Source organism: Stegodyphus dumicola, chromosome X1 (genome assembly GCF_044657685.1).
Source record: "Stegodyphus dumicola isolate Sdum_Otavi_A_Nest chromosome X1, ASM4465768v1".
Lineage (NCBI taxonomy): Eukaryota > Metazoa > Arthropoda > Arachnida > Araneae > Eresidae > Stegodyphus > Stegodyphus dumicola.
This window is the reverse complement of record NC_140780.1, coordinates 251,966,226-251,993,845: the sequence shown is the minus strand read 5'-3', so window position 1 is coordinate 251,993,845 and position 27,620 is coordinate 251,966,226. Positions and strand designations below refer to the sequence as shown.

The 27,620-nt window shown below is 34.8% G+C and overlaps 1 protein-coding gene across 5 annotated transcripts in view; it reads right to left on the bottom strand.

Moving 5' to 3' along the window:
* Window positions 1-27,620, bottom strand: part of LOC118191561 (autophagy-related protein 16-1-like) — a 237,963-nt gene that overhangs the window by 36,415 nt on the left and 173,928 nt on the right. For 3 of the 5 annotated variants that reach the window (XR_015038466.1, XM_085807477.1, XM_085807478.1), the window contains exons 12-13: window positions 14,713-14,833; window positions 10,898-11,077 (exon numbers count right to left, since the gene is read on the bottom strand). Coding sequence is in view for 4 of the 5 variants with exons in the window: in XM_085807477.1 (XP_085663603.1) it covers window positions 10,898-11,077; window positions 14,713-14,833 (301 nt within the window). In the remaining variant the exon portion in view is untranslated. Of the gene's footprint in view, window positions 1-8,543; window positions 8,588-10,897; window positions 11,078-14,712; window positions 14,834-27,620 lie in introns of those variants that run through there. The other 2 variants (XM_085807480.1, XM_085807479.1) reach the window with 2 other exon arrangements.

Genomic DNA, 27,620 nt, shown 5'->3' with positions numbered 1-27,620 from the left:
AAATTCCTCGTTATTATAATTCGCTTCCGATAGTGAAGAAATTGACACAGAGGTTATTTAAAACGAAAAAATTTCGATTGACAAATTAGTCGGTATTCTTGACATAGCAATTATAGGACGTGAACAGCAGAACTCTGTAACTGAAGAAGAAATTATGTCTGTTTGTAGAATTAAAGAGAAAGTATTATCACATAAAATGAAGCAACTTAAAGAACTTACATTGAAAGAAATGTTTAATAAAGTAAACAAATAAATATTAAGGTTTTTTTTTTTTCTTTGTAAATTTTGATACCCTTTAGATCATAATTGTTCTTTATTTCATAAATTACGGTTTCATATTTTTAATTTTATAATTTCTGTATGCCATCTTACCAGATTTAAACTGATGATCTATAATCCGGAATCGCCGAAGTCCCGACGAGTTCGGATTAACAACTTTTGACTGTATAACATTTAATTTTTATAGTATTAGCCATGATGTAAAGGGGGAAAAAACTCTAATAATAGTAAAATGTTATCTCTTGTACAAGCAATATGTCCCTTTTTAGTGGTAACTGTGCATAAAATTTAATAACGAAATAGTAAATGGCACAGGCCAAAGTAAATATGATTTAATTATATAACTTTTTCCAAGAGGCTGAGGTAAATATCTTCCATGCATTTACTACATTAAATACAGCTCATGGAATTTTAGTTTATGATGGAGATTCAAAATTTATTACTGAATTTTGGGAAAGAAGTGCTATATGCTGTCACAGTGGTTTTTTTTTTTTTTTCCATTACCATATGAATATTTGATTAAACAGTCTTAATCATTTCCACAATCGATAGAAAAAGGTCAATAAATAAATTATTACAATAATTCAAATATGGAAATTAACATGACCAATAATTGGATAATTATTATTACTTTATATAAATTCTAACTAAAGGCAAGGATTAGTAAATCCATTTATGAAGATTCAAATAACACAACACAATTCCTCAAACGCATAATACATTTAACATATAATCATTGAAGTATTTTTGCAGTTTTCAAATCAAAGCGTGTTTTTATCTTTCTTTTTTCTAACTGCTGATTTTGCTTCACTGCAGAGAACCCCAATGTTCATTTTCATCATATTACACTAATTTATTTTTAACCCTCTGGCTGCTCAATTTGTGGACCGAAATAGCTTCAAAAATTGCATAATTCTTTTTTTGCATATTTTAAATCTCTCTCTCTCTATATATATATTGAAGAATTGAAAAATGTGTTTTTCCTTTCTAGAATATATTTTTTACATAAATTTTTATCATGAGAAACTAAGTTGCCAGAAAACCACATTTCAGATGTTATCACCAAAAAAAAAAAAAAAATTTTTTTTTAAAAATAAATTTCAGTCGAATTGCAGTTAATTTCTATTTATTGCATAATATAAAAAGGTAAAATATTTTAAATTTAAGAAAATATAAAGCTCTGAGGAAAAAGTATCTTAGAAATGCAGTTTAGTATGATAGAGTTCAAAACAGGGTTCAAGGTAAAGTCCAATTTCACAGCCTTTGCACCAGATTCGATAAATCTAATTAATAATCAATCTATTTATTAATCTAATCAATAAATCTAATTAAATAATCAAGATAATCGCTGAATGTTTTCTAGCAGCCATTTCTGTAAGAAAAAGGCGGCAAAAAGTGGAGTTTGAGGCACGATAATGCCATGTTTCTTCAAATGCTGCAATTTAGTGGAGAATAAATATCTGTTGGCCAAAGCATAAACTAAAAGTTTAATACTGTATATAATTTATTTCAGTGGTTAAATGTGGAAAAAACGGGATGCACTCCTCAATAAAGGAAGAAAAACACATGCCCGCGGAAATCACGGGATCAGCAGATTTTGCTACATTTGAGTTGCCCGTGGAAATGGCGGGATGAGCAGCCAGAGGGTTAAAAAAGAAAAACTGCTAGTCAGACTGCTCGTAATACTTGTGCTGTAACTAACAAAGTGCTGTTTCTAATGCCACAGTTTGAAAAGGTTTAAAAGTTACAGCACAGAAATTTCAGCGTCGAAGATGATGCCTGCTCTGGATGACAATCCTCTGTAAACAAGGACCTGTTAAAAGAAGCTATTGCTGAAAATCCATGTTATACATTTCAGGAATTATCAGACAGACCAACTATTCTTAAAAGTACAGTACATAATCATTTGATGAATAGCAGGTATGTAAGTTCTATGATGTATAGGAACTTATTATATATATATGGAGAATATGTTTGCTGTCATTTTGACATGTGATTCTGTGCTAAGAAATCAAGAAGCAGTCCTTTTTAAATGGTGCATTACTGGAGAGAAGAAGTGAATATTATAGAATAATACTGCAAGAAAATTCTCTAAAGTAGAAATGGAAGCAAAGCATCCATAACTGACCAACTGTCAAGGTGTTGTTCATCATGAGAAAGTTCAGCCCCATATTTTGATGAATACCATACAAAGGCTTACTGATTGCCGGCGGGATGTTTTGTGACCTCGATATTAACCAGACATTGCTCCCTTGGATTTTCATCTTCCGAGGTTGCTTCAAAATTCTCTGAACGGACTTGGAGCTCACTTCTTTGGAGACTGTTAAACAGCACCTTAATAAATGCTTTACGGCTAAATCAAATGAATTTTTACCAGAACGTTCTGATTAACCTATAAATGATTTGCAGCTGAGCATGCAATCAAATTGTGCTGGTAACATCCTCTAAAGGCAATATCATATGAGAAATTGCAGAACTATTTTTTTCAAGTACTGAAATTGTATTTATGCATTCTTTCATACATATTACATAAGTTCTGCATCATCAGAGGATTTAGCATACAAACAGGTTCCCAAGTGTCATGGTAGGAACAAATTGCCTATTGTTGGACGTGGCTGCGGCTGTGTGCAACAACAAACTATGCGTATTGGAATTTGCCAGTGCTTTTAAGGATGAATTCATAACATGCCATAAGAGCCAATTTTTGATAACAAAAACATTTAATCACATCACAATATTAAAACTTAATTACTACAGTCGACAGACAATCACGTTGGAGCAAAGCGAGCGACCAACCGCACCGACGACGAGACGTGACAGTGTGTCGCAGAAATCACCTTCGGTTACAGTTAGTGATAATGGCGCACGGTTGGTGAGTACAACACATGTTTACAGAGTCGCCACACTACTCCCCCTCCAGTGGCAACGAATTAAAAGTACCGAGGGTTAAATCGGACTCTACTTCTGGAACGTGTATACTGAGGAGCATTTGTTTTCTGGGATCCAGGCACAGGAAGTAATGTAGTAGCAGATGTTGGTGTAGATCCAATAGATGAAGGTGCCTTTGAAGGAGGTGGAACTGATGTACCAGTCTAGACAGATTGTGGTGCTAAGTTAAAGGCTGGTTTGAGACGATCAAGGCTCACCACTGTCTCTTTGTCGCCGATTAGTATCCGCTAGTTCTTGGATGTGCGACTTAGAATTAGGTGTGGGCCTGTATAGGTAGGCTCCAAGAACTTTTTTGATGCATCATACCATAAGAACACATGTGAGGATGTAGCGAGTTCTTTAGGAACAAACACAGGTCTTGAAGAATGTATGCTTGTGGGCTTAGGGTATAATGCAGCCATGGTTTCACGCAATTGTTTGAGGAATGCGTGGGGCTGGACATTAGGTGAGTTTTTTGTGGGATTTATAAAATCTCCCGGTAAACGTAAATTGGTACCATAAACCATTTCAGCACTTGAAGAACCCAGGTCCTCTTTGATAACTGTTCTGAGTCCTAACAATACAGTAGGAAGGACATCAACCCAGTGAATAGCAGTATGGCATCTAATGGCCTGTTTAAGAGAGCTATCGAACCTCTCAACAAGTCCATTGGAATTCGGGTGGTACGGTGATGTACGGATCTTTTTAGTTCCCAAGAATTTTGTTAATGCAGTAAATAATTGAGATTCGAACTGCCGTCCTTGGTCCGTGGCAATGTACTCGGGTACCCCAAACCGTGAAATCCATACAGAAAAAAAGGTTTTTGCCACAGTGTCAGCTGACATATCTACAATAGGAATAGCCTCTGGCCAACGTGTGTATCTGTCGACACACGTAAGAAGATATGTATAACCTAGTGATGGGGGTAAAGGTCCAACCAAATCGATATGTTCGTGGCTAAAGCGAGCAGATGGTAACTCAAAGCGTTGACATGGAGTTCGAGTGTGCCTGTGAATTTTTGATTTTTGACAGTCTGTACATGACCTCACCCATGCAACGATGTCCTTTTGCATACCAGGCCATACAAAATGCTGTTGAATTAAAGTGTGAGAAGCACGGATGCCAGGATGGGATAAATTATGGAGGTCACTAAAAATACCATGCCGGAATTTCAGTGGAATGTATGGCCGCACCACATTACCTTGCACATCGCAGTACAGTGAAAGATCTGGTTCTAATTGCATAGGTACTAAATTAAGTTCATGAGAAGACTTGTCAGACAAAAGATGTTGCAATTCTGGGTCCTGTTTCTGACATTCAGCAATGGCGGAGAAATCTGTTGTTGATGGCAACTGAACCTCTTCAATTCTGGACAGAGCATCAGCAACTGTATTTCGAGGGCCTTCTACATGCCTAAAATCGGTTGTAAACTGCGCTATGTAATCAAGATGACGCATTTGCCTGGGAGAAGCCTTGTCAGGCTTTTGTTGAAAAGTGAAAATTAGCGGCTTGTGGTCGGTATAGATAGAAAACACACGACCTTCTACCATATGACGAAAATGTTTAACAAACAGCCTCATACGCACTAAGAAGTTCACGGTCGTATGTGCTGTATTTTGATTGCGCTGCAAAAAATTTTTCCGAGAAGAAAGCCAGAGGCTTCCATGCTCCGTCTACCAGTTGCTGCAAAACCGCACCCATGGCCGTATTAGACGCATCAACCATTAATGCTAAAGGGTGCTTAGAAGGATAGCTAAGAGCTGTTGCCGACGCTAAGTCATTCTTACATTGTACAAAGGCTGTACGGGCATCATCAGACCAAATAATTGGCCACGTATCTTTTTTTTTACTCCCAACCAAATATGTGTGCAAAGATGCCTGCGGTACAACTCTGATATACGCCCTAATTTCACCAAATGTGGCGATATGTGTTCTGCACTGGTTTTTGGCGCGATTGCGTGTTGTATGGCAACCCTGTTGACATTTAAAAGTCTTTCGCTGGAGTTCGTTGGTTCCCGTCATGCTTTGTGTCTGAGAAGCTAGGGGGAAAAGATTTAATGGTGAAAGTTGTTGAATTGAAGTTCGGCATAAGGAAATATCTTTGTGGTCATCCTGCTGAGGGGCAATGGGTATTTGGAGGTGTGGAAAGAAGGTTATGGGAGATTATTTTTAGTGGTTGTGCGTGATAGAAGTAGGGATTTGTGATTATTTGTTATTTTATTTATTTGTGAACCATAGTATGAATTTTCTGGATAGTGTGTCTGGCTGTCATATAAATACGATACTAGTGATTACGTGGCGGTATGAAATTGGTATATCTGCTCTTCGAAAAAGCATTAATGGTAAGTGCATTTTATTTTATTCTTGTTCTTATTTTGTAGAATATAATGTTCATTGTTTTTTTTAGTATGAATTTCTGTCGTTATTGTTATTTTTTTGAATTGTTTGAAATTTATTTTAGTTATTTTGTTGATTAGTGCGTACCATCTGAATTGTGCAATTCTTAGATGTTTTTTAAAGTTGAAACAGAACGCTGTGTACATGGTATTCTTTGAAATTTATTGTTGTTATGTTAATTTATTAAAGTGAGGTGTGCGTAGTTCGTAAATTCGTTTGTTGCCTAAATTGTGCAATTCGTAGATGTTTTTTTAAGTTGAAACAGGATGCTGTGTACATGGTATTCTTAGAAATTTATTGTTATGTTAATTTATTAAAGCGAGGTGTGCGTAGTTCGTAAATTTGTTCGTTGCCTAGATTGTGCCATTCGTAGATGTTTTTTAAATTAAAACATATCGCTGTGTACATGGACTCTTGTAAAATAATTTTGGTTAGAAATTTCACGGTTTTGCTATCTAAATTTTTTGTTTTTGTTTCGTATTTTTAGCTTAAACTGTGTGTTCAAAACATGGTTTTTGCATTCACGAAAACCGTGTTTTTGGAGACATTTTAGGCTTAAAGTTCGAAATGTAGACAAAAAATTTAGATAGCAATATGGCAGCGTGGAGTTTCTCGCCAAATATTTTTGGCGAGAAATTTGGAGTAGTTCCGTGCCTGCTTTTCAGTGGCATGAGGAAGAAAGCGACGATAAAAATTTAACATGGCCAGAAAAGGACGCAGCTCCTGAACAGTTTTTGGCTCTGGGAAATTTTGAATTGCAGTCACTAAGTGGGCGAACGCCCTCCAAAGAAACTTCATGACCAAGAAATGACACTTTAGATTTCCCGAAAACACATTTTGATGGATTAATGACTACACCATAAGACTGAAATCGGCCAAGGACTATGCAAAGATGTTCAAGGTGCTGGTTTTCAGTTGTCGAGGCTACCAGAATGTCATCGAAATATGGGACACAAAAATCTAAATCTCGAAGGACTTCATTAATGAAGCGCTGAAACGTTTGCGCAGCGTTACATAACCCGAAAGTCATGACAGGAAATTTGAATAATCCCAAAGGTGTTATTACAGCAGTTTTTGGTGGATTGACAGGGATTTGATGGAAAGCACGAGTCAAATCTAACGCAGAAAAAATATTTTTGCCTTCCAAGACTTGCATGCAGTCCTGAATATGAGGAACCGGATATCTATCAGTCAAAGTAACTGAATTAAGACGTCGATAATCCCCACAAGGACGTCAGTCGCCGTTTTTCTTAGGGAACATGTGGAGTGGAGTGGCCCATGAACTTTTAGATGGCCGACAGATTCCTTGCTCAAGCATGTATTTAAATTTTTCTTTTGCAGCCTTTAATTTCTCTGGAGGCAACTGCCATGCTTTGGCAAAGATTGGTGGTCCAGTAGTCTCTATGACATGTACAATACCGTGGTCAGCAGTCGGTTTGCCAGTTACTGAGCGGATGACGTTAGGGTATTGCTCAAGTAGTTTGTGGAAAGGAGAATTACCAGAAATTAATTTAATTCCAAAATTAGTGGCATTTCCAATGCTACCTGCCGCGAACAATTGTGTGATGGAGTCAAGTAAGCGTCGATTTTTAATGTCGACCAACAGAAAAATTTTTTGCAGAAAGTCTGCCCCAATTATTGGGTGGGAAACCGCAGCGATGACAAATGGCCATTGAAATTTGCGATGCAATCCTAGATCCAAAGACATTAATATTTCTCCATATGTTGCAATTTTTGACCCGTTAGCTGCAAATAAGTTAAATTTTCCAGGCAGCCGTTTGGATTCGGCAAAAGAAGGAGGTACAACAAAAATGTCAGTACCTGTATCAACAAGAAAATGTCTGCCTGATGGTTTATCTGTTACCAACAATCGACTAATGCACGGGTCGTTGTCACTCATGGCTCCAAGTGACGGCCCCTTCAATTTGCATGGAGGTGTACACTTGTGTGCTTTATCACCGAATCGGCTGTGATAGAAACAAATGTCTGATTGAGTACCAGAATGAGCACATTGGTATTCCCTATTATTTCGGTTCCGGGACTTTGATCTACCACGCGGATGATACTGAGATCGTGTCTGTAAGGCTGCGACCTGTAATGATAATTCCTGGATTTGTTGAAGAGATGAAATATCAACACTGGGATGCTGAACTTGACTGATTGCTTGTGGTTGGAGAACATCATGAATTTTGTCTCCCATTTGGGCCAGTTGGGGTAGGTTCTCGTTACTGGAGGCAAGAATAGCTTGGATATTGTTCGGGAGACGATTGAGCGACAATGATTGTAAAACATTGGACTTAAAATTGTCACCCGCAAGTTCCTGCATTTTTGACAATAACTGGGATGGGTGCATATCACCAAGTTGCAAATCTTGTAATAACTGCTTTAGTTTGGTGTTTTCAGACTCCTCATAAACTGAAATTAATTTATTTTTCAATTCCTCATATTTATTATCCGTGGGGGGTTTCAGAACAATCTCGCGTACTGACTGAAGAACATCAGTGTCGAGGGCAGAAATTGCAGTATAAAATTTCGTGTCGTCGTGTGTTATACCCCCGAGCTTGAATTGGGCATCTAATTGAAAAAAACCAAAGGTTGGGGTCACTACGGCAAAATGGGGCAGGTTTCACAGCAACACGAGCCATTTGTTTGTCATCAGTGGCTAGATGATCGCTAGTAGCCATAATAAATATGAATAAATACATATAACAAAAAAAAAAAAAAAAAAGAAAAAAAGAAAAAGATATAGTTCAAGAATACTGTTGCAGTACACGTGAAGAAACACAAAATAATTAATGTTAGGACCTGGGTTCTAATGATCTAGAACATAAGAAATAGAGGAAAAAACTCACCCGCTTGACGAATACATACGAATCCATGTGCGGAATAAAAGGTAGAAAATATCACCTTGATGTACAGAAATTATCCACTCGCTTGATGTTGGAACACTATCACTAATGGAAGATGAAGGTAATCCGCATGTCTGAAAGATGATCACAAGAATGTAATCCACGTGGCTGTAATATGATGAAACTGATGCACGATCCAATAGACACGATACGTAATCCAGTACACATATGTAAAAAATATTGGTTCAGCTGCATTTCGCACATTATTACAAGGTCTTGTTTAAGCACAAAATTTCTGCTGTACTATAAATTTCGACGATTCATTTGGCTTAAGCCTCACCGTCCTGAAGTCACCATTTGTTGCAAGTGGTTGCAGCTGTGTGCAACAACAAACTATGCGTATTGGAATTTGCCAGTGCTTTTAAGGATAAATTCATAACATGCCATAAGAGCCAATTTTTGATAACAAAAACATTTAATCACATCACAATATTAAAACTTAATTACTACAGTCGACAGACAATCACGTTGGAGGAAAGCGAGTGACCAACCTCACCGACGACAAGACGTGACTATGTGTCGACGAAATCACCTTCGGTTACAGTTAGTGATAACGGCGCACGGTTGGCAAGTACAACACATGTTTACAGAGTCGCCACACCTATCAAGACTTTACTCAATCCTTCCAAGAAATCATTTTGATGGAATGTAGTCATGAAGATTCAAATATGGAGTCAGTCGGTAGAGGATGGATGAAGTTACTGATATGAAGGCTCTCAATGGCAATGTTATACCACATATCATGTGAGCATGTATGTTAGGTTGCCTTCACACTATAATTGAAATAATAAGAATATAGCACTCATTAAGTGTTAAGCATCACAGGAGCATTCACAAGACAAATGCTATGGGAATATATAGTCCAAGCCACGGACTCTCAACCGGTGGTACACGTACCACTGGTGGTACGCAAAAGAAAAATAGGTGGTATGCAAAGAAGCAAAGTATTTTTAACGATTAAATTCAAAAATCAAAACCCCAACATCCTGATTGAGGTTTTCTATAACACTCGTAAATTTATGGGATCTGAGCTTTGTTCAAGAGTTATGGTGGTGGTACTAAAGGTTTTCAATTTTTGTTTAGAAGGTATGCATTAGTCAAAAGGTTGAGAACCACTCGTCTAAGCAATAGCAAATCATAGAGTTAATTTTCAGTGTATTTTATCTCCACTTCAGCAACTAAGGAATTTTAATTATCGGCAAGCGTACTTTGGTGACAATTTAAAATTTTTATATTTAAAAAATTTTCAGTGGCCATTTACAGTGAAAAATGCACTGTAAATGCAAACCTTAGCAAAATGCTTAACAGTCCATAATTCAACATAATAAAAGTAAAATGTCAAATTCAAGTTTCACTATTAAATGCAGTGCTTTTTTCAAAATCTAAAATGGCAGCCACATGACAGAGCTTCATGGAATGAACATAGTAGTCTTCAATGGTCACCATGTTCCACTTCGTTTTTAGCTTACTTATTCAAACATGTGTCACTCATTAAATATGACAGTGCAGCTGCCACATTAAAAACCACCTACTAATACAAAGGATGAATTTCGGCAAATGAATAAAAAATGTGCAGACTTAAGTTGTAAGGATTATGTTAATTTTATTAACAGTTAAATTTTAAGTTAAAGTTCCTTCCCTGTCAAATTCGTAACTTCAACTTACTACTTCCGGCCATAACGTAGTTTTGGAATCTTGTTGAATATTTAATGAGGAGGAGCAGTATTTAAACCTCAAAGCTGTCTCTCTCTCAAAGCTGTTATTACGCTCGGCCGTACTCAGGCCCTTGCGAAGCTTCGTAGTCAAATAAGTTAAGGGGACAACTCGATTTGAACCTTAACAGCTTCGGCTGTACTTCTTTACTTAATCTTAATATCAGTTTAATTCTTAGTCTTTTAAGTTCAAGTCCAAGTGCGTGCTTTGCTTGTACACTCCCAGGTGGAGTTTTGTTAAATCTTATTAGAATAATAAAGGATTCTATCTTGTTTCTTGTCACCGAACTCAAGCGATTATTCGCTTATCAGTTCTTAGATTCTTCACTTCCAACAGTTACTTAGAATTCCAAAGTGAGGAACTCTACAAAGTAAACAAAATACATATCCAATATCTCTTTTTTGTTGTACGCAACAAAATAGCATTTACACTCACATATGTGGTTACATCAGACACTGACTTCTTTACATGCTGTAAGTTCATAACTGAACCCTGATAACAAATGTTATGTATGTAATGACATGGCTTTAATAGTTCTACTCCTTCACAGTGTTACATTTTAATGGACATCAATATACATCTGAAGTAATAAAATAATTTAATCAACGATTTAAAAGTCTAAATAAAAAATTTAGTATATAAACACACTGAAGAGCATGAAAAAAAATTACCAACAGATAAATCCAGAGATGTTATTCTTCCCTGCAAAAGTATTTCATTTGTACTAGATTCAGATCTCATGTCCCAAAATCTTATTTTTTTATCAAAATGTCCACTCACAATATTGGTCCCACTCCTGTCAGTAGTTACGACATCGTTAACACTAGAAGTAGCTAAAATAGTACGGATACCTAGAAAGGGGGAAAAAAACCTGGACTGCAACAGAGCATTTTAAATCATCTGCAAAAAATTAAATATCATAAAACTTCAAACAAAGGGCTACTATAACTAATTTAATCCTGAACTTTCATTTATTAGACCATGGTTTGAATTCAAAAGTTATTAACCCCTTGGCCTACACGATATCTGCCAATTGCATGAGCTATAGTAAGCAAGAAAGTCGGTAGTGCACTGTGCTATTCAACTGTTCAGCCGTGTACCCGAACTGGCGCAAAATGTATACTTTTCATGACATATGTATTTCAGTGTAATGAAAGGAATTGTGAAATAATAAACAACGTTTAGGTACAAACAGTAATTTTAAGACGTCTATGGTGCAATCATAATCAATTGATCAGTTGACAAAAATAATTTATTATTTCAAAGGAGATAATGAATCAACAACAATTTGTAAATAAATACTTAGTTAATTTAATGAAAATTAGTAGTCTTCAACTGAATGGTATCTTTCAAAACAATGAAGTACATGTAATGCAATGCGACAGTTCTTATATTCCCATGTAGTTTTGCACCTTTTCTTATGTTTCGTACATACTTTCCATGCTCTTGTTCGATGTTTTTTCAATGGCGTGGGACCATGAGTCAGACTCGTTTGTTTATGACACAAATTCTTTACCACAAGTCACACTCGTGGCTTTTGTCAGGGTTTGTACATATTATGGCACACAGAAATTAAGTACTTTTAAGGACCATTAATGAAAAAATTAAGGACCTATGAGCAAATGGGAACTGAATAAATTCAATTAAATATATTATTCTATGCCTGAATTTCACTTTTGTAATACCATCCTAAAAATAAAATAGATCCCGAAGTAGTATGCATTATTACGAAACATGAATTAATTAACATAATTATTAATAAGTATAAGAATAAAATAAACTTTATGCAATTTATCAAGTAGCATTAAATATTTTACACTTATAATAGTTGAACATATTTGTAAGAAGATAAGTGACATTTATGTTTTACTAATACTTAGCTTTATGTTGATTTCTTTGTCTTATTTTGTTACATACTTGGTCAGTCTAGAGGTTTAGTAAATAGCAGGTATTAGATTTTATGTCATGTAACATAGGTTAAAATGAGAAGTAAGATCATAACCAGCATGGTTAATAACAAAAGATTGAATGTTGTCACCGCTGCTGATTGTCCAGAGAAAGACATGCTGATTCGAACAAACCTGTAGGCACGGTTGGCAAGTGTTGAAATTTAGTCAGGCTCTGTTTGATGCAGTTAGTATCATAACTTTGTGTAGAGTTCCAGAGGTTGTAACCTATTTAATATACACTGGTGTGCAAAATTAAGGACGAAGTCGAAAAATTAGCATATCAGCTGAACGAAGAGGCAGAGCGGACATAAAGACCAATCAGGAGATTAAGTAAGGTGATGTATGGTAGCACATGCGCAGATATGCAAGTAGATGTAATGGGGGAATGTCTGAGTAGTATAAAGCATGTTGTCGGTGTAAGATCAGTATTTCTGGCAAAGAGATTGCATGCCGTATAGCACTTAAAATCACACCGAGTTGCTGCCTCAGCGAGAAATGGCAAATAACCAATCTGTTAGACGACATCTGGATGCTTTTACCCGAGGTCGAATCATTGGGAAGTTGGAGGAAGGCCCCAGTGTGACAAGTGTGGCTGCAGAGTTTGGAATTGCTCACAGCATCGTTTCATGACTTTGGAGACAATTTCGAACTACAGGAACAGCTATCCGGGGGTTTAGTAGTGGTCGTCCACGAGGAACCACACCCGCAGATGACCGGTATATTTGCCTTACAGGCCAGAAGAAACAGGCGGCAGACAGCGGGAGAAATCGCTAGACACACAACACAGGCGACTGGACGACCGATATCACGTTTTACCGTGGCCAGAAGACTGCATGGTGGTGGTCTGTTTGCGCGACGCCCTGTACGGTGTGTACCTCTGACGCCTGCCCATCGGAGAAGGCGTTCTCTGTGGTGCCGGGAACACCGAAATTGGAGAGACAATGAATGGGGACGAGTACTCTTTACAGATGAGAGCAGATTCAGTCTGAGTAGCGATTCTCATTGCATACTCATCTGGAGAGAGCGGGGAAGCCGCAATCATCCCTCGAACATCATTGAAAGGGACAGGTATAGAGGTGGCGGTGTTCTTGTTTGGGGAGGCATCATGCTCTCTTAATTGCTCATTTTTTATTTGGGTACTTCATCTCTAGTAATAACTTTTTTGAAACTGTGTCACATCTGAAAACTAATTCCGCATTATGTCATCTTAAACTTCTGCATTGCCCCATAAGTTTAAGACAACCAGATAAATGAAAAATTTTCCTATAAATACGATTGCAATCCAACTACCCCCTCTTTCTCTGCCTACGCTTACTAGCTAAAGGATATTTATTGCTTGGTTGCTTCTGTTAAAAATGTAATGCGTCATGATCAAAATTGTTGGTGTGCAGATTAGCCTCATTATGATGTGCCAAGCCATAGGACAATCAATAAGTAATAAAGAGATATTTGGATTATCAAGTGATTTTGTGACTCTTCAAAATTTCTTCGCCTCTTCTACTATGTAATTGATATTTTAAGTGATCTTCTATTACATTTGTGACTGCAACATAATGTCTTAATAATTATGAAGTTTTAGAGTCTCATCTAATTTTAAATAAAGTAAGTTTATTTTGCATTTTTTTATAACGTGATGGAATTTTTTAAAAAAAATTTGCATTGATTACAACTTCTGTAAGGTCCACATAGCACAATCATTTTGATTTGATTGAGACCTTTGAAACAAGGTGCAAATAGAAGAAGCAAACAAGTAGTGCAAGTAAAAAAAAAAATTAGTTACATACAAATGTTCAAAATACTTTGATGTCTTAGATGTGAAATGATTTCTATTTGATTTTTTATTATGCTGGTGCAAAATTTTAGTCCTTGCCATAATGTAGCCAATGTCATAAGAATGGGTAATGACTTGTATTCGATGGCTATCCTGAACAGTAAATGTGGACCTTCTATAGATCTCTTTGGCAGATAAAGAAATAAAAAAAGGTTTCTTTAATGAGAGGAAGGAAAATGCTGGTTATGACAGTTGTACCACGAGTTTCAGAAAACTAAATACTTTTTAAAAAAATCTTTAAAAATGCTTCTATCAATGATTCTGTAACTACTTAAGCCTGCACTGAACTGTTATTATATAAAAGGAAGGGAAAAGTTAGGTATAAAAATATAAGATTCAGAATTTTGAGGAGTCTTAACATAATTCTCTTTTTCTTTTAAACCCCTTTTATGATTAATTTAGAGATCAAATAATAAAAATCAGCGTTATATTTTCAAATTTTCACAGGACTAGTTTTGATGGTTCGGTAAAAAAAATGAAACTAGTCCTGTGAAAATTTGAAAATATAACGCTGATTTTTGTTGTTTGATCTCTAAATTAATACTTGTTCGGCATGTTATTGAATCTTAACCCTTTTATGATGTTAGTATGGTTTTTGTCAATGAAAAATATTATATGCCGAAAAATCTTATAAAACTATTGCCATACTTGTTGTTAAATTTTAACAAATAATGGATAAGATTACAATGAAAAACATGGAACTTACATGCTCTGCGACGAAGATCCCAGATCTTTAATGTTCTATCATGACTTCCAGAAACCACTTTACCCGTTTCTCCAAGAAATTTTGCTGACATTACTTTTCCAATATGTCCGGTCAAAGTATGCTTAAAATAAATTCAAATACAAAACAAAGTTAAGTTTGAATGTATTTATGATCTCATACACAAAGAACAATAATGTATGTTAGATCCAAAAATTTTCGACCTTGCCTATAAAAAATCACTTAGCATCACATTCTTCCAGCAGATATATACCGGCAATATTAAACAATTAAATTTGAAAAATTCATTCGAAAAATCATATGCATTTTTTTACAATTTAGTGAAAAGTGATAATCTAGTTTATTCTAAAATTTTTAAAATCAAATATCATTATGCAGTTAAATTTTTGACTAAAGAAGGTTTTCACTCAAAGACTTAAAACAATTTGGGTCATGGTTGGTGATTTTTCACTTTCCTACACTACAGTGAAATATGGGTAAAACCATTTCGGATAGGCTGAGAATCCACAGATGTTCTCATGAAGGTCAACCACTGAAGTATTTTACAATACAAAATATTGCTCATGTTCAAAAAGAAATACTGAAGGAGCAGAAATTAAAAGCCACAGAGACATCAAGATAGGATTTATCTATCTTGAATAGAAAGCAACTATTTTACACAATATATGCGAGCTTTTTCACATGAACAAATTCTCTGCAAGATGGCTACCCCATTCCCTTCAGTAATTCAAAAACCGCAACATAAGTTCGAGAAGTTTGACTACCCACCCTTACAGCCCAGATTTAGCTCAAAGAGATTATTATGCGTTTTACAAACTAAAATTTCATCTCTCCTGAGGTTTAATGATAATGATGTGAAAAAAGTAGTTATGGAAACTCTCGAGGACAAAACTTCAGATTACTTTTTCAAGAGCTCAGAGTTGCTCATTAAATGATGTGAAAAGCATATCAAAATATAAGATCATATTAAAAAATACACAAAAATTTTTTCTATTCAAACACTGAAAACTTTTGATTTGTCTGTGTAAAATTTTTAGGTTCAGTGAGTCCAAAAAAAAAAAAAAAAAAAAAAAAAAAAAAAAAAGGGGGGGGGGGACTGCAGTTTTAGATCTCTCAATCTAATCAACCAACCAATGATATTTATGTTTTTCATGCCTTGAGAGCATAACTTAAGGCATATTATACATTATTCACAAGAAAGACTTGGACACAAAGTCAGACCTTTTCTGAAATAACATGTTCATATTTTCTGTAATTCGATTCTACATTTCAAATTATGTATAAATACCAAATTTTGTAAAAATCATATAAGACCATAAAGATATCCGCATTTAAAAGTTTGTATGTATTTTTAACCTGCCCCCCCCCAATAAAAAATTAAACTTGGTGAACTTATAATTTCTACTAACCCTAACATTTAAAAAAAAAAAAAAAAAAAATAGAGACATTCTTTAATGAATGATTGTGTGCTACAATCTTTCAGAACTTTAAAAATCGCATTATTAACTCAGCATTTTAAATATAACATATAAAAATTTAACATTAAAATATTTTTAAACTGCAATACTTAAACAATGCTTAGGATGTCAGAAAACAAAAGGATTTTATAGAAAAGAAGTTCTAAATTTCATTCATTTCTACATATAATAAAAGAAAGAGTCTCTGTGTGTGTGTCTTTTGTTCGTGCTGCGCGTAAGCTAATAGATCCACGGCTATGAAATTTGGTACATAGGTGCATCTAGACAAGAGTCAGGGCACCTCGAAGCGATTTTTTTTAAATTCGAATTTTTTTTATTTTACGTTTTGCGACGAAATCGCGTCATTTTGAGACATAATGGGCTATAAAAAAGCAAGATTTTACTCTACACACTCTATTTTCACATTGTCATGAAACGTAGGCACTTAGCTATTTTACGAACTTAAAATAAATTTTGTGTTTAATAAGTCGATTAAATACGAATTTATTTAACAAAGGGAGCTTAACACCTTTTCAACGGATTTTTTCCTAAAAAAGTTTATTTTTTAAAATGTACAGTTTATTTTTCTTTTTGAACACGTTAAAACTTTCATCCTTGTGACTGCTTTTACAAAAAGAATTTTGGAAAAATGATAATATTTTGTATTTAAAAAAAATTTTTTTAATGAAGCTTCCGAGTACACTTCTAACATCTTTAGAAATGTGATTTTGGCAACAACTTTCCTGTCTTATTGTTGTTGATAGATTTTTGATAAAATCACATCATTTGAATAGTTTCATTCTTTTAGAAATATGGGTTTGGCAGCAATTTTTCATATGTCACTGTTTTTAAGAGATTGGCATATTTCATTGTCATTTTTATATATATATACAATACATTTTTATTGATTTTTTTTGATAAAGTTGTTCTGCAGAGTAAAATTCTGCGTGGAATTTTATGTTTTTTGAGTTGCTTTCATGTTATGTTTTGCTTATTTCACTGTTTGTAAGATATTGAAAAGTTTTGCATGATTTTTTTCCTTTAACGGAAAGTTGGTTAATTTTTTATTAGGATAATTAATATTTGTATTAATGGATATAGCTTATTTCATTGTATTTTTTTTCTCTTGAAAATATAAGATAAAATATCATTAATTATACTTTGCTTTTCAGAATTTTTTGTTTTTTGTATTCTTTTATGTTATTTATTGCTCATTTCACCGTTTTTAAAACATTGAAAAGTTTTGAGTGATTTTTTTAGGAAACAAAATTAACCTCCTTTATACCATTTGAATTCTTAAGATTTTGCAAAGGGAAGTTGGTTAATTTATTTATTAGGATAATTAATATTTATATTAAGGGATATTGCTTATTTCATTGTAATTTTGTTATATGTAATAACTTTTTTTTTTATGAAGTTGTTCTGCAGAGTAAAATTCTGTGCAGTTTTTAAATTTAACGTTTGGTGTTCCCTTCAGCCATTTTTCTGGTACACTTAAAAGCCAGATGAAGGCTGGCAGCGAAGCTGCTAGTTCAAAAATAAAATTTTATACTTAGGATGGTCTGTCATGTCACAAAGATTTAGAATTTGAATTTAATATGTGATTAACATGTCAGTATGTATGAAAAGAAGATTTTAAAATAATCAGATTAGCTATTGCAGCTTATTGAATTTTTTGTCAATTAACAAATATCAATATAAACCTTACTACTCAAAATAAAGCATGCATAATAATAAACCCATGGTGAATATATCGGGATTCAAAGAAAGTTTCCCGGCACCACAAATATCGTCTGCGCAAACAGTTCACGTTACCGTGTTTAATCATATTTTTTCAAATGATTTTTGGCATTTGAAAAAAAGAAAGTTGCTTTAGAAGACTGTGTCATGAAATTTGTAAAAACACCATTATCATTACGTATAATGTCTCTGAAATGGAAATATCACACTACTAGATATTAATCTATCATTTACTTCCAGTTCTGTTGCAAAATGTCAGCTACAGAATGACACCAAATCATGTGTACAGCTTTAGGTATTAATATTGCATCATATGACACTTTGAGGTTTGGTACTGAAAGTTTAAAATCAAGGACTATGACATTTAAGAAGCAGAGCGCTCTGGTCAACCTACTGATGTTGATAAGGTCTGCTTGTGAGAATTTGTGGAAGAAGATCAGTATGCAACCACTCAAGAGCTTGCTAAGATGTTAGATGTTAGTGCCATTTCCATTAGTTGTGTTAGGCAACGCATCAACTTGGCGTACAAGTTTATTCGTTGGGTGCCACATGAGCTGACTCAAGCAGATAAGGACAGATGTGAGATGGGAGATGTGAGAAAAGTTTTGAGTGATTTTTTTAGGAAACAAAATTCTTAACCTCCTTTATACCATTTGAGTTCTTAAGATTTTGCAAAGGGAAGTTGGTTAATTTATTTATTAGGATAATTAATATTTATATTAAGGGATATTGGCGGCAGAATTGCAGAGCATAATTTGACTAACGAAAAGATCATGCTTTGTATCTGATGGGATAGCAGTGGTATTATCCACATAGAATAACTGAAAAAAGGTAAAACCCTTGACAGTAAGGTATACAGTGAGATGCAAGGCTGTGTTGATACTGCTATCAAAAAAACGTTGAACTGACTTTCACTGCAAAAAGGTAATGTTCCATCAAGATATTGCAAGACCACATGTGTCTGCATTCACCAGCTGGACTCTGTAGTACAGACTCAAATGGGATCTTTGGCCACACCCACCATATATCGCTTCTTCGCACTTCTACCTTTTTTCCCACTAGCAGCTACATCTTGCTGGTGCTAACTTCCATTTTGCAGAGAACTTCCGAAATGCGGTTAATCTATTTTTGGACTCACGGCCACTAAGTTTCAGGGCAAAGGCTTTGAAAAACTACCAAAATCTGATACTTAGGATAGTCATAATAGGTAGAAAATAATAGGTTTGGGTGGCGATTACTACCCACACTAAAAGTACTGCTTTCATGTTCCCCCCTAGCTTTATTAAGAATGCTTTTTGGCAGAAAACTTTCATTACAACCAATACATACATCTCACAGCATTCATTTCCCTAAGATGACCACATCTGAAAGTGAACAGTATTTCTCAGAAAATAATTAAAAAGAAATTAACTAACAACTTGAAAATTTAAGATTAACAACTTGAAAGAAAGTTAGTGATTAAAAAATATAATTTAAACATATAAACACTGCTTTTCTTCTGAAGCAAAAATATTATCTAAGGCTATCAACTCATGAAACTGAATTTTTGCTGAATAAAATTGGGTTTTCCAACTCCCCATTCGATATTAACATTAGTGTTTCTAACATCCCTTCGAATCCACATTTTTATACTTTTTTGGTTACTATGTGGGGCTCTATTATGCTTTGCATTTCTTTTATCACTTATATATTACACACTTTCCTTTTCATTTTGGCCTTGACTTTAGTTTACCTTTTTGACCAAGGGTTATTTGTCTATGGAAATATATGCTCACATGGTAAATAAACCAATTAGTGCCTTGGATGAGAGTGATGATTCATTTTCTGAAGAGTTAGAGAGTGATATTTCTAGTGATTCTCGTACAGACATTTTGTCAGAGACTAAACTAATGAGTGTCTGCCTTCCACTTCCCATGAAAGATTTTGTTACTTCTTCTAGTAAATAGTCTTTTTTGAATTCTTTTTATTAGATTTAAAGTTTATTAATGTATTTTGTCAATTAAATTTTGAAATAATTTGAACAGTGCTTCTGAAAATTAAGCAATTTTTTATGTATTTTCATGTAAGGTACAGGAAAATGATTATTAGATGCTAATTTTAATACATATGATAGCTTAAGTAATAATTTCAAATAGTACCAAAAATTATGACTTCGGAACTTAAAGGCCTTTTGTGTTTATTTTTTTGGCTACAGTTACACTTAGCTATGCAATAACCTACTTAAGTAAAGTGACAACTTCTTTTTTGGATGCTTTCAGCACTGTGTGCAGTTTCACTTTGGGACAGGTTTTTTTTTTTTTTTTTTTTCCAACTTTAGGCATTAATAGCTAAACATTGACAGTAAACATATAAAGATTTTAAGTTTTTACTAATGTTTATTTTATTTTAAACTTTGCTATCCTTTCTTATTTTCCATTTCCGGTCAGAATAAGTGCGAGCAGGATTTTAATGCTATTACAGTTTGCAAACTGTAAAAGGTATTTAAGAAGTGGATTCTAGCGAAGAGAGAGACAGCCTTCCTGCTGCTATGCTATGCACGTACTTTTCAGTCAGTTTGTGTCTGCCTTTTAGGCGAGAACTTAGTTCCTGCTGATATAATAGGCGTACTGTAGTATTTGCATCTAGCTCACTACATACGCAGGTTCAAAAGGCCAATCTTCACGCTAATAGTCTCTGTAAAGTATTTAAATTTAATTCTTATTTAATTTAGTTATTAAGTGAATATTTCTTATTTTTTATGTTTTAGACCAAAAGTGTATCTCAAAGTGCAGGAGCACCTGTACGTTCTGAGAAATAAAGGGTAAAGTTAACTCTTCTTAACTTGTTTGTCTATTCCACGCACGCACGAACATAGCTTGAATAAGCTCCCTATTTTCACTCTGGATTTCTCTGATGTTTTCAAAGCCAATTAGAAGGAATAGTAGTCCTGACAGCGGCACCCGAACTAAAAAGTGGTGAATGATGATTCTTCACTACCAGTATTTGGTGATTGGGTCCCCTAAAACCCCAGTCACCCTCTAAAAGGGGGAGTATACAAGGTATTTCTCCCATCTTCTTAGCATATTTTCGTGGTGTAGTGGTCAGCACGCACGATGCGTATTCAAGAGGTCCGGGGTTCGAATCCCGGTGAAGGTATTGCTCATTTTCATGTCTCCTGATTCAAAATAAACCTAATGTCTCTACAAACAAAGGAAAAAGAAGGTGTATTAAAATAACAGAACTACTTTTAGTCACTTCAAAAGGACGACTGGAATGTCATTTACCAAATCACAAAAGCAATGAGCAATGCCTTAACGTAATAGTGGAAACGCACTAAATAGAATCGGGCAACCTGCCAATGTTCGAATAGTCAGCATTTTGGGCGACTTGAATGCGAAAGAGTTAAAACCTGCTGACAGCATAGTTGATTTTTTTTTTATTTTTTTATTTTTTTTTTTATTTTTTTATTTTTTTTATTTTCCTCCAAATAGAAAATCTCACAGTCTTAACATCTGAACTAAAAACACATTAGAAGATAACTTGCCAATAAATGAATTTGATTAAATTAGGCTTGAATTCCTTCCCAATTTCCCTTTAAGTGGAAGAAAACATAAGGAATTATCTAATATGTCCGTACATGCTCATGATGTAAGAAGTTAGTACATCCAACAGTAAGCTGGAGGACCATGGCTCAAATTTTGTTTAGCCTACCACTCCAATTTGCCAGACTGAAAAGCCAAATGATCTTTATGACATGTAAATAGGTACTTCACACTTATCAGTACCCTTTTTGGTTAAGAATTTTTAAGATATCAACATGCGCTGTTATTGCAGAAAAATGAGTAGTTGTCCTCATTTGTTTTAAAGAATGTGATTTTGCTGACCAAAGAGTGGAAAATCTAAAAGATGAAAATCGACCATGCTAAATTAAAACCACATCATAGAGTTTTACACATATTTAATAAAGAAAAGTTTTATTTATTCAAGGTATATGTACATGTGCATTTTTGGCTGGAATGTTTGTTCACAAGATTCACAAGTACATTTTGCAAGTGGCAAAAATTTACATTTTGGCAGAATAGAAAAATTCACGCAGTGAGAATAATAAAACTGACTGTTTGATAGGTTTGAAAAATTCTAAATGACAAAACTAAGTTAAAATGTTATAAGACTTTTAAGCTCTTCACCAGATATTCTAACACAAATGTAAAAATTATATTGCCTTTACCTCTATATTGCTAATATCAACATCATATGAATGAATGATCACCAAAATATATATTTCATATAAAGTGATGTTGTAGTCACCAGATAAAGATGACCGAGGGGAAAAATATTGTTGTAACTGTAAGCACGATTGTTAATTCTTTATTATTATTAGACAAAATATCTATTGAGAAATGGCAACAGCTAATTTCAAGATGTCATTCTATTTATAATTTTAAAAATATATTCAGATGATGTACGATTGAAATGTATATCGGTACGATGCAGTAAGAACATCTGTTTTGTTATGTACATTTACGAATACGTTACGTGTAGGTTATTAAGTAACGAGTACAATTTATCTCTAAATAAATGCTTGTTTGTCTTTTACAATAGTTTTATGAGTCATTAATTTAACTACAAAAATGATCTAACACAAATCAGAAGTGGGATTAGTCTGAAACCTAAGACTAAAGCTACAAGAATTTGCTACACGTAAATAAGTTCAAAAGAATTTGAATTTCAACGTAAATGAATTCACTGATTGATGTAACATATTTATTATAGAATTTAATTTTGTTATTGTTTTGATTATTTTGGAAAGAGAGTTTAATTTTTTTTTTTCATTTTTTTATATTTTGAAATATATTTAGAACATCAAACTTATAAAATACCAATAACTGTACTCTACTGAGTTGTCTAACTAGAAGTTAATAGTAATAGCATACATACACTCTTAGACAAAAAAAAAAAAAAAAAAAAAAAAAAAGGGACTCACCATGACGCACTGAGAAGATATCAAGCAAATTGGACACAAATTGATATGCATAGAGGTTTCGATGGAAAATGCAAAAATTTATATTTTGGCTGCCAATGAATGAACAGTTGTCGCTACAGCACATCTGATCTGCACAACTGGCAGGATATTTAAGAAGCAGGATATTTAAATTCTCCACGAATTTCATCTCGGGTACTCTGGTAGACATTAACTATGCCTCGCATACAGGTGCACGAACGATATGCGCAGATGTCAGAATTTGAAAGGTGTAGTGGGCTCAAAGAAGCCATTTGGTCTTATCGGCGAATAGCTCGACATTTCAGCAGGAGGGATGCCACTATTAGATGATGTTGGCAGGAATGGGTGAACCACGGCTACACACAGCGTCAAGAAGGAAGTGGTAGGCCTAGTGAAACGACAGAACATGAAGACCGAGCAATTGTCAGAGTGGCACTCGCAGCCCCAGATGCTCATTATCATCGATTGTACGTGCAATTAGTGCTTCCATGACTGCAAGAACCATTGATAGACGGCTCACAGAAAGGGCGCTGAGGTACCAAGGCGCCTTGCGCCGACTACCATTGACCTCTGTACAACGTCAAGCCCGTTTGCAGTGGTGTCCGGCTCATTTGCACTGGAATGTCACTGACTGGACCAGAATAGTCTTCAGTGATGAGTCCCGTTTTTAACTGAATCCCTATAACCAGCGAAGGCGAATCTTGAACAGCGGTGTGATACCAACCTGACTGTCTTCCGGCAGACAGGACGACAACCAGAAATGATGGTCTGGCGTGCCATTTCATTGCATAGTAGGAACCCTTTGGTTGTCATCGGTTGCAACCTTACAGCACAGCAGTACTTCGAAAAAGTTCTAAGGCCTGTTGTGTTGCCTTTGATGTCACACCACCCTGGGCTTACATTTCAGCAAGATAATGCCCGCCTCCACACTGCACATGTTTCTACTGCTTGCTGAACAATACCTTGGCCAGCAAGGTTGCCAGATCTCTTCTATTGAGCACGTTTGGAGCATTGTGGGCAGGGTCCTGCAACCAGCTCAGGATGTTGACGATCTAACGCGCCAGTTGGACAGAATTTGACACAATATCCCTCAGGAGGACATCCACAACCTCTATTGATCAATGCCAAGCCGAATAACTGCTTGCATAAGGACCAGAGGTGGACAAACGCGTTACTGACTTTTTCACTTTGTGAAGCTCTATCACTTCAATAAATCATCCAATTTTTGTCAAACTGTAATCATTTGTTTTTCTGTACATGTACATCACTTCTACCGATTTTTGTCCCATTTGGATAACTCCTTCTTGGTGTGTCCCCCCCCTTTTTTTTTTTTTTGTCTAAGAGTGTATATTTGCATTTGGAGCACGAAAATGTCTATATTCGATAAGGCATAGAAATGTGATTTAAGAATATTAGCTGAAGAATTGGAAGAAGATGTAAATGACAGTGATAAAATGAGCGATTTGAAAACGATAATTTTGGCTAGCAAAGAGTACGATGAAAAATGTGCCAAAGAATGGTTGTACATTATAATAAATGAAAGAAAAAGAAGAAATTGAAGAACAAAAACGTCAAGATGAAGAACATAGGCTAAAAAAAGAAATTGAAGAATGAAAATATCAAGAAGAAATTGAAGAACGTAGGTGAAAAGAAGAAATTGAAGAACAAAAACGAAAGTATGAAATGGAATTTGAATTGCAAAAACTAAGTATTGAAGCAGAAAGTAGATCTACAAATTCTGGCACCAATAAAAGTGGTACGCACATGAATGAGCTAGTGGTACGCACATGAATCCAAAGTTAGAGCTTCATCGTTTGATGCAAAAATTAAAACCTGACTAGAATGATATCAGTTCATATTTAATCATGTTTGAACGTTTGGCTAAACAAGTTGAAATACCAGAAAATACATGGGTTACTCATTTGCTTGGCTTATTGCCGTATGATATTGCTCAGTTAATCTCCAGAGAAACGGATGAAATTGCAAACGATTATAAAGAAGTTAAAAGGATCTTATTATAAGGGTACAAGATGACACCTGAAAAATTTCACCAAAAATTTTTATGTATAGTAAGAGTGTAGGAAACATATGGAACAATTTTGCGTACGAGTCAAGGAATTTTTTTTAATGAATGGATAAGTGGAATTACAGTAGATAGTTTTGAGAAACTGAGCGACCTTATTATAGCGGATCAGATAAAACGTAATGTGTCTCCAAAAGTAAAAGATCATTTTATTGATGTCTGGTCCAAGTTAATTTCATCAACTAAAAACTAGTATGATATTTTGAAGTCAACTTTCAACAATAAACAATCTCGTAAAGAAGGGCCTTTTGACAAACGAAACTCCTTTAAAGATGGACCAGTTGCTACAATAAACGAAAAGAAAAAAAAACTCTACGGTATCACACATAATGAAAAAGGTGAACCAAAATGCTTCAGCTATAATAATTTTGGACACATTTCAAGGGACTGTCCGCTGCCCAAACCAGTAGTAACATGCCGAAAATGTAATAAAACAGGTCATAAAGCTAAAAATTGTGTTACTAAAGCTGAAAATAATCATTCAAATGATAAAATTTATTCTGTTGAGCAAGGTCTGCGAAAATTCACAAGAGAGAAATTCATATGTGAAGAAATCAAAACTGAATAATTCTGAAGAAGTACAGGCTTTTATTGATACGGGGAGTTCTTGTTGTCTCTTATAAGACTTCAGTTGCTCAGAAACTTAAACTGAAACCCGAACCTGCTATGAATGAATTGCGTGGTTTTGGAAATCAAACGGTGCTTGCAGAGACCTCTATAGGAATGATTAAAGCCGATATTGAAGTTGATAATGTTAAAGGCCAAGGCATAAATATATAACTTGTTCCTGATAATGCACAGACAGTTGATCTAATCATCGGACGGACATGGCTTGATCTCCCTCACATCGCTTATGTCAGAATAGGGAAAAGATGTTACTTCGGGTATAGGGAAGATGAACTATTTAGTAACATCCAAATTGATGAAAAAATAAATCGAGTCTGCCTTAAAGCTCTTGAGGCAAATGAATTAAAGAAAAATACGATCAGTCTTGTCAGTTCTCAAACAGATTCTGGAGATAATGGATTAATTATGATAGAAAATCCTTCAGAAGGTATCAGCTGTTTATTAGAAATTAAAAATGGCGAAACTTATATACCAGTGATTAATGTTGGCGATTGAAATGTTAAGCTCCAAAAAGATCAATGTGTTGGGAGAGCAGAAGTTAAACTATGTTTAAATACTGAAATTTCTGAATTGAGCTCGAACTTAACAAAAACGGAAAATATTAACAACATAAAAGTTCCTATAAGCCAAGTTAAAATTGGCTCGGATCTCAATGCTGATCACCAACAAGAGTTACTGCGTCTTCTGAATGAATACAGAAATTGCTTTGCACTAAATATTTCAGAACTAGGATGCATTAAGGAAATCGAAGGCTCAAAGCCAGTATGTATGAAGCCTTATAGAACAAATGCCTCTGAAAGAGCTGCTCTCAAAGAAATAGTTCAAGAATGGAAAGAAAATGGAATTGTAACAGAAACGCGATCCCCAAATGCTAGTCCTGCCATATTAGTAAAGAAAAAGACCGGTGAATACATATTAGTTGTTGATTACAGGCATCTCAACAATCTAAAATAGATGATTTATTAGAACAATTGCATGAGTGTAGTCTGTTTACAACGCTAGATTAAGCGTACGGATATTTACAGATTCCATTAATTCAAAGTGCAAAATTGAAAACTGCTTTCGTAATACCGGATGAAAGTGCACAATTTGAAAGAATTATTTTTGGCTTAACTAACGCTCCTGCGGAATTTCAACGATTGATGTATCATGTATTATCCTCATTATGTAATAAAGAAGTGTTGTGCTACCTTGACGATATACTTGTTCCAGCACGGACTTGGGAAGAAATGATTCAGAAATGAATAAAAGTATTTGAAGCACTACATGCAGTAAAGCTAACCCTCAAGTTACCGAAATGTGAATTTGCCAAACAAGAAATAGAATACTTAGGTTTTATCATCAATAAAAATGGAATAAAGCCAGGATCAAGAAAACTTGAAGTTAATATCAAAATACCCAGAACCTAAAAACCTTCACGAAGTTCGACGATTTCTTGGTTTAACAAGTTTTTTTAGAAGGTTTATTCCAAATTATGCTATTAAAGCTGGACCATTGACTCAACTAACTAAGAAAAAATCAAACATTCAGATGGGAAGAAAGTCGGCGGAATTCTTTTACATTGCTGAAAAATGAACTGACGAATTAACCAATTTTAGCTTTGTACAACCCTAAAGCTCAAACAGAAGTCTATACTGATGCATGCTCAGACGGTATTGCTGGCATGTTACTTCAACTTGTAAATGACGGCAAATGGCATCTTGTCTACTGCGTGAGCAAAAAGACAACGGAAGCTGAAAAGAATTATCACTTGAGTAAACTTGAGCTAATGGCAATTGTCTGGACTCTAGATAAGACTTCAACAATTCTTACTCGGAATTTAATTTACGGTATTTACCGACTGCCAAGCATTGGTTTACATGAATGCAAAGAAATCTAGCAATCCCCAAATTGCTCGTTGGAGTATCCTTATTCAAGAATATAATTTTGAAATACACCACAAACCAGACATTAAAATGTCTCATATCGATGCAATCAGTAGAGCTCCTGTTATTAATTCATC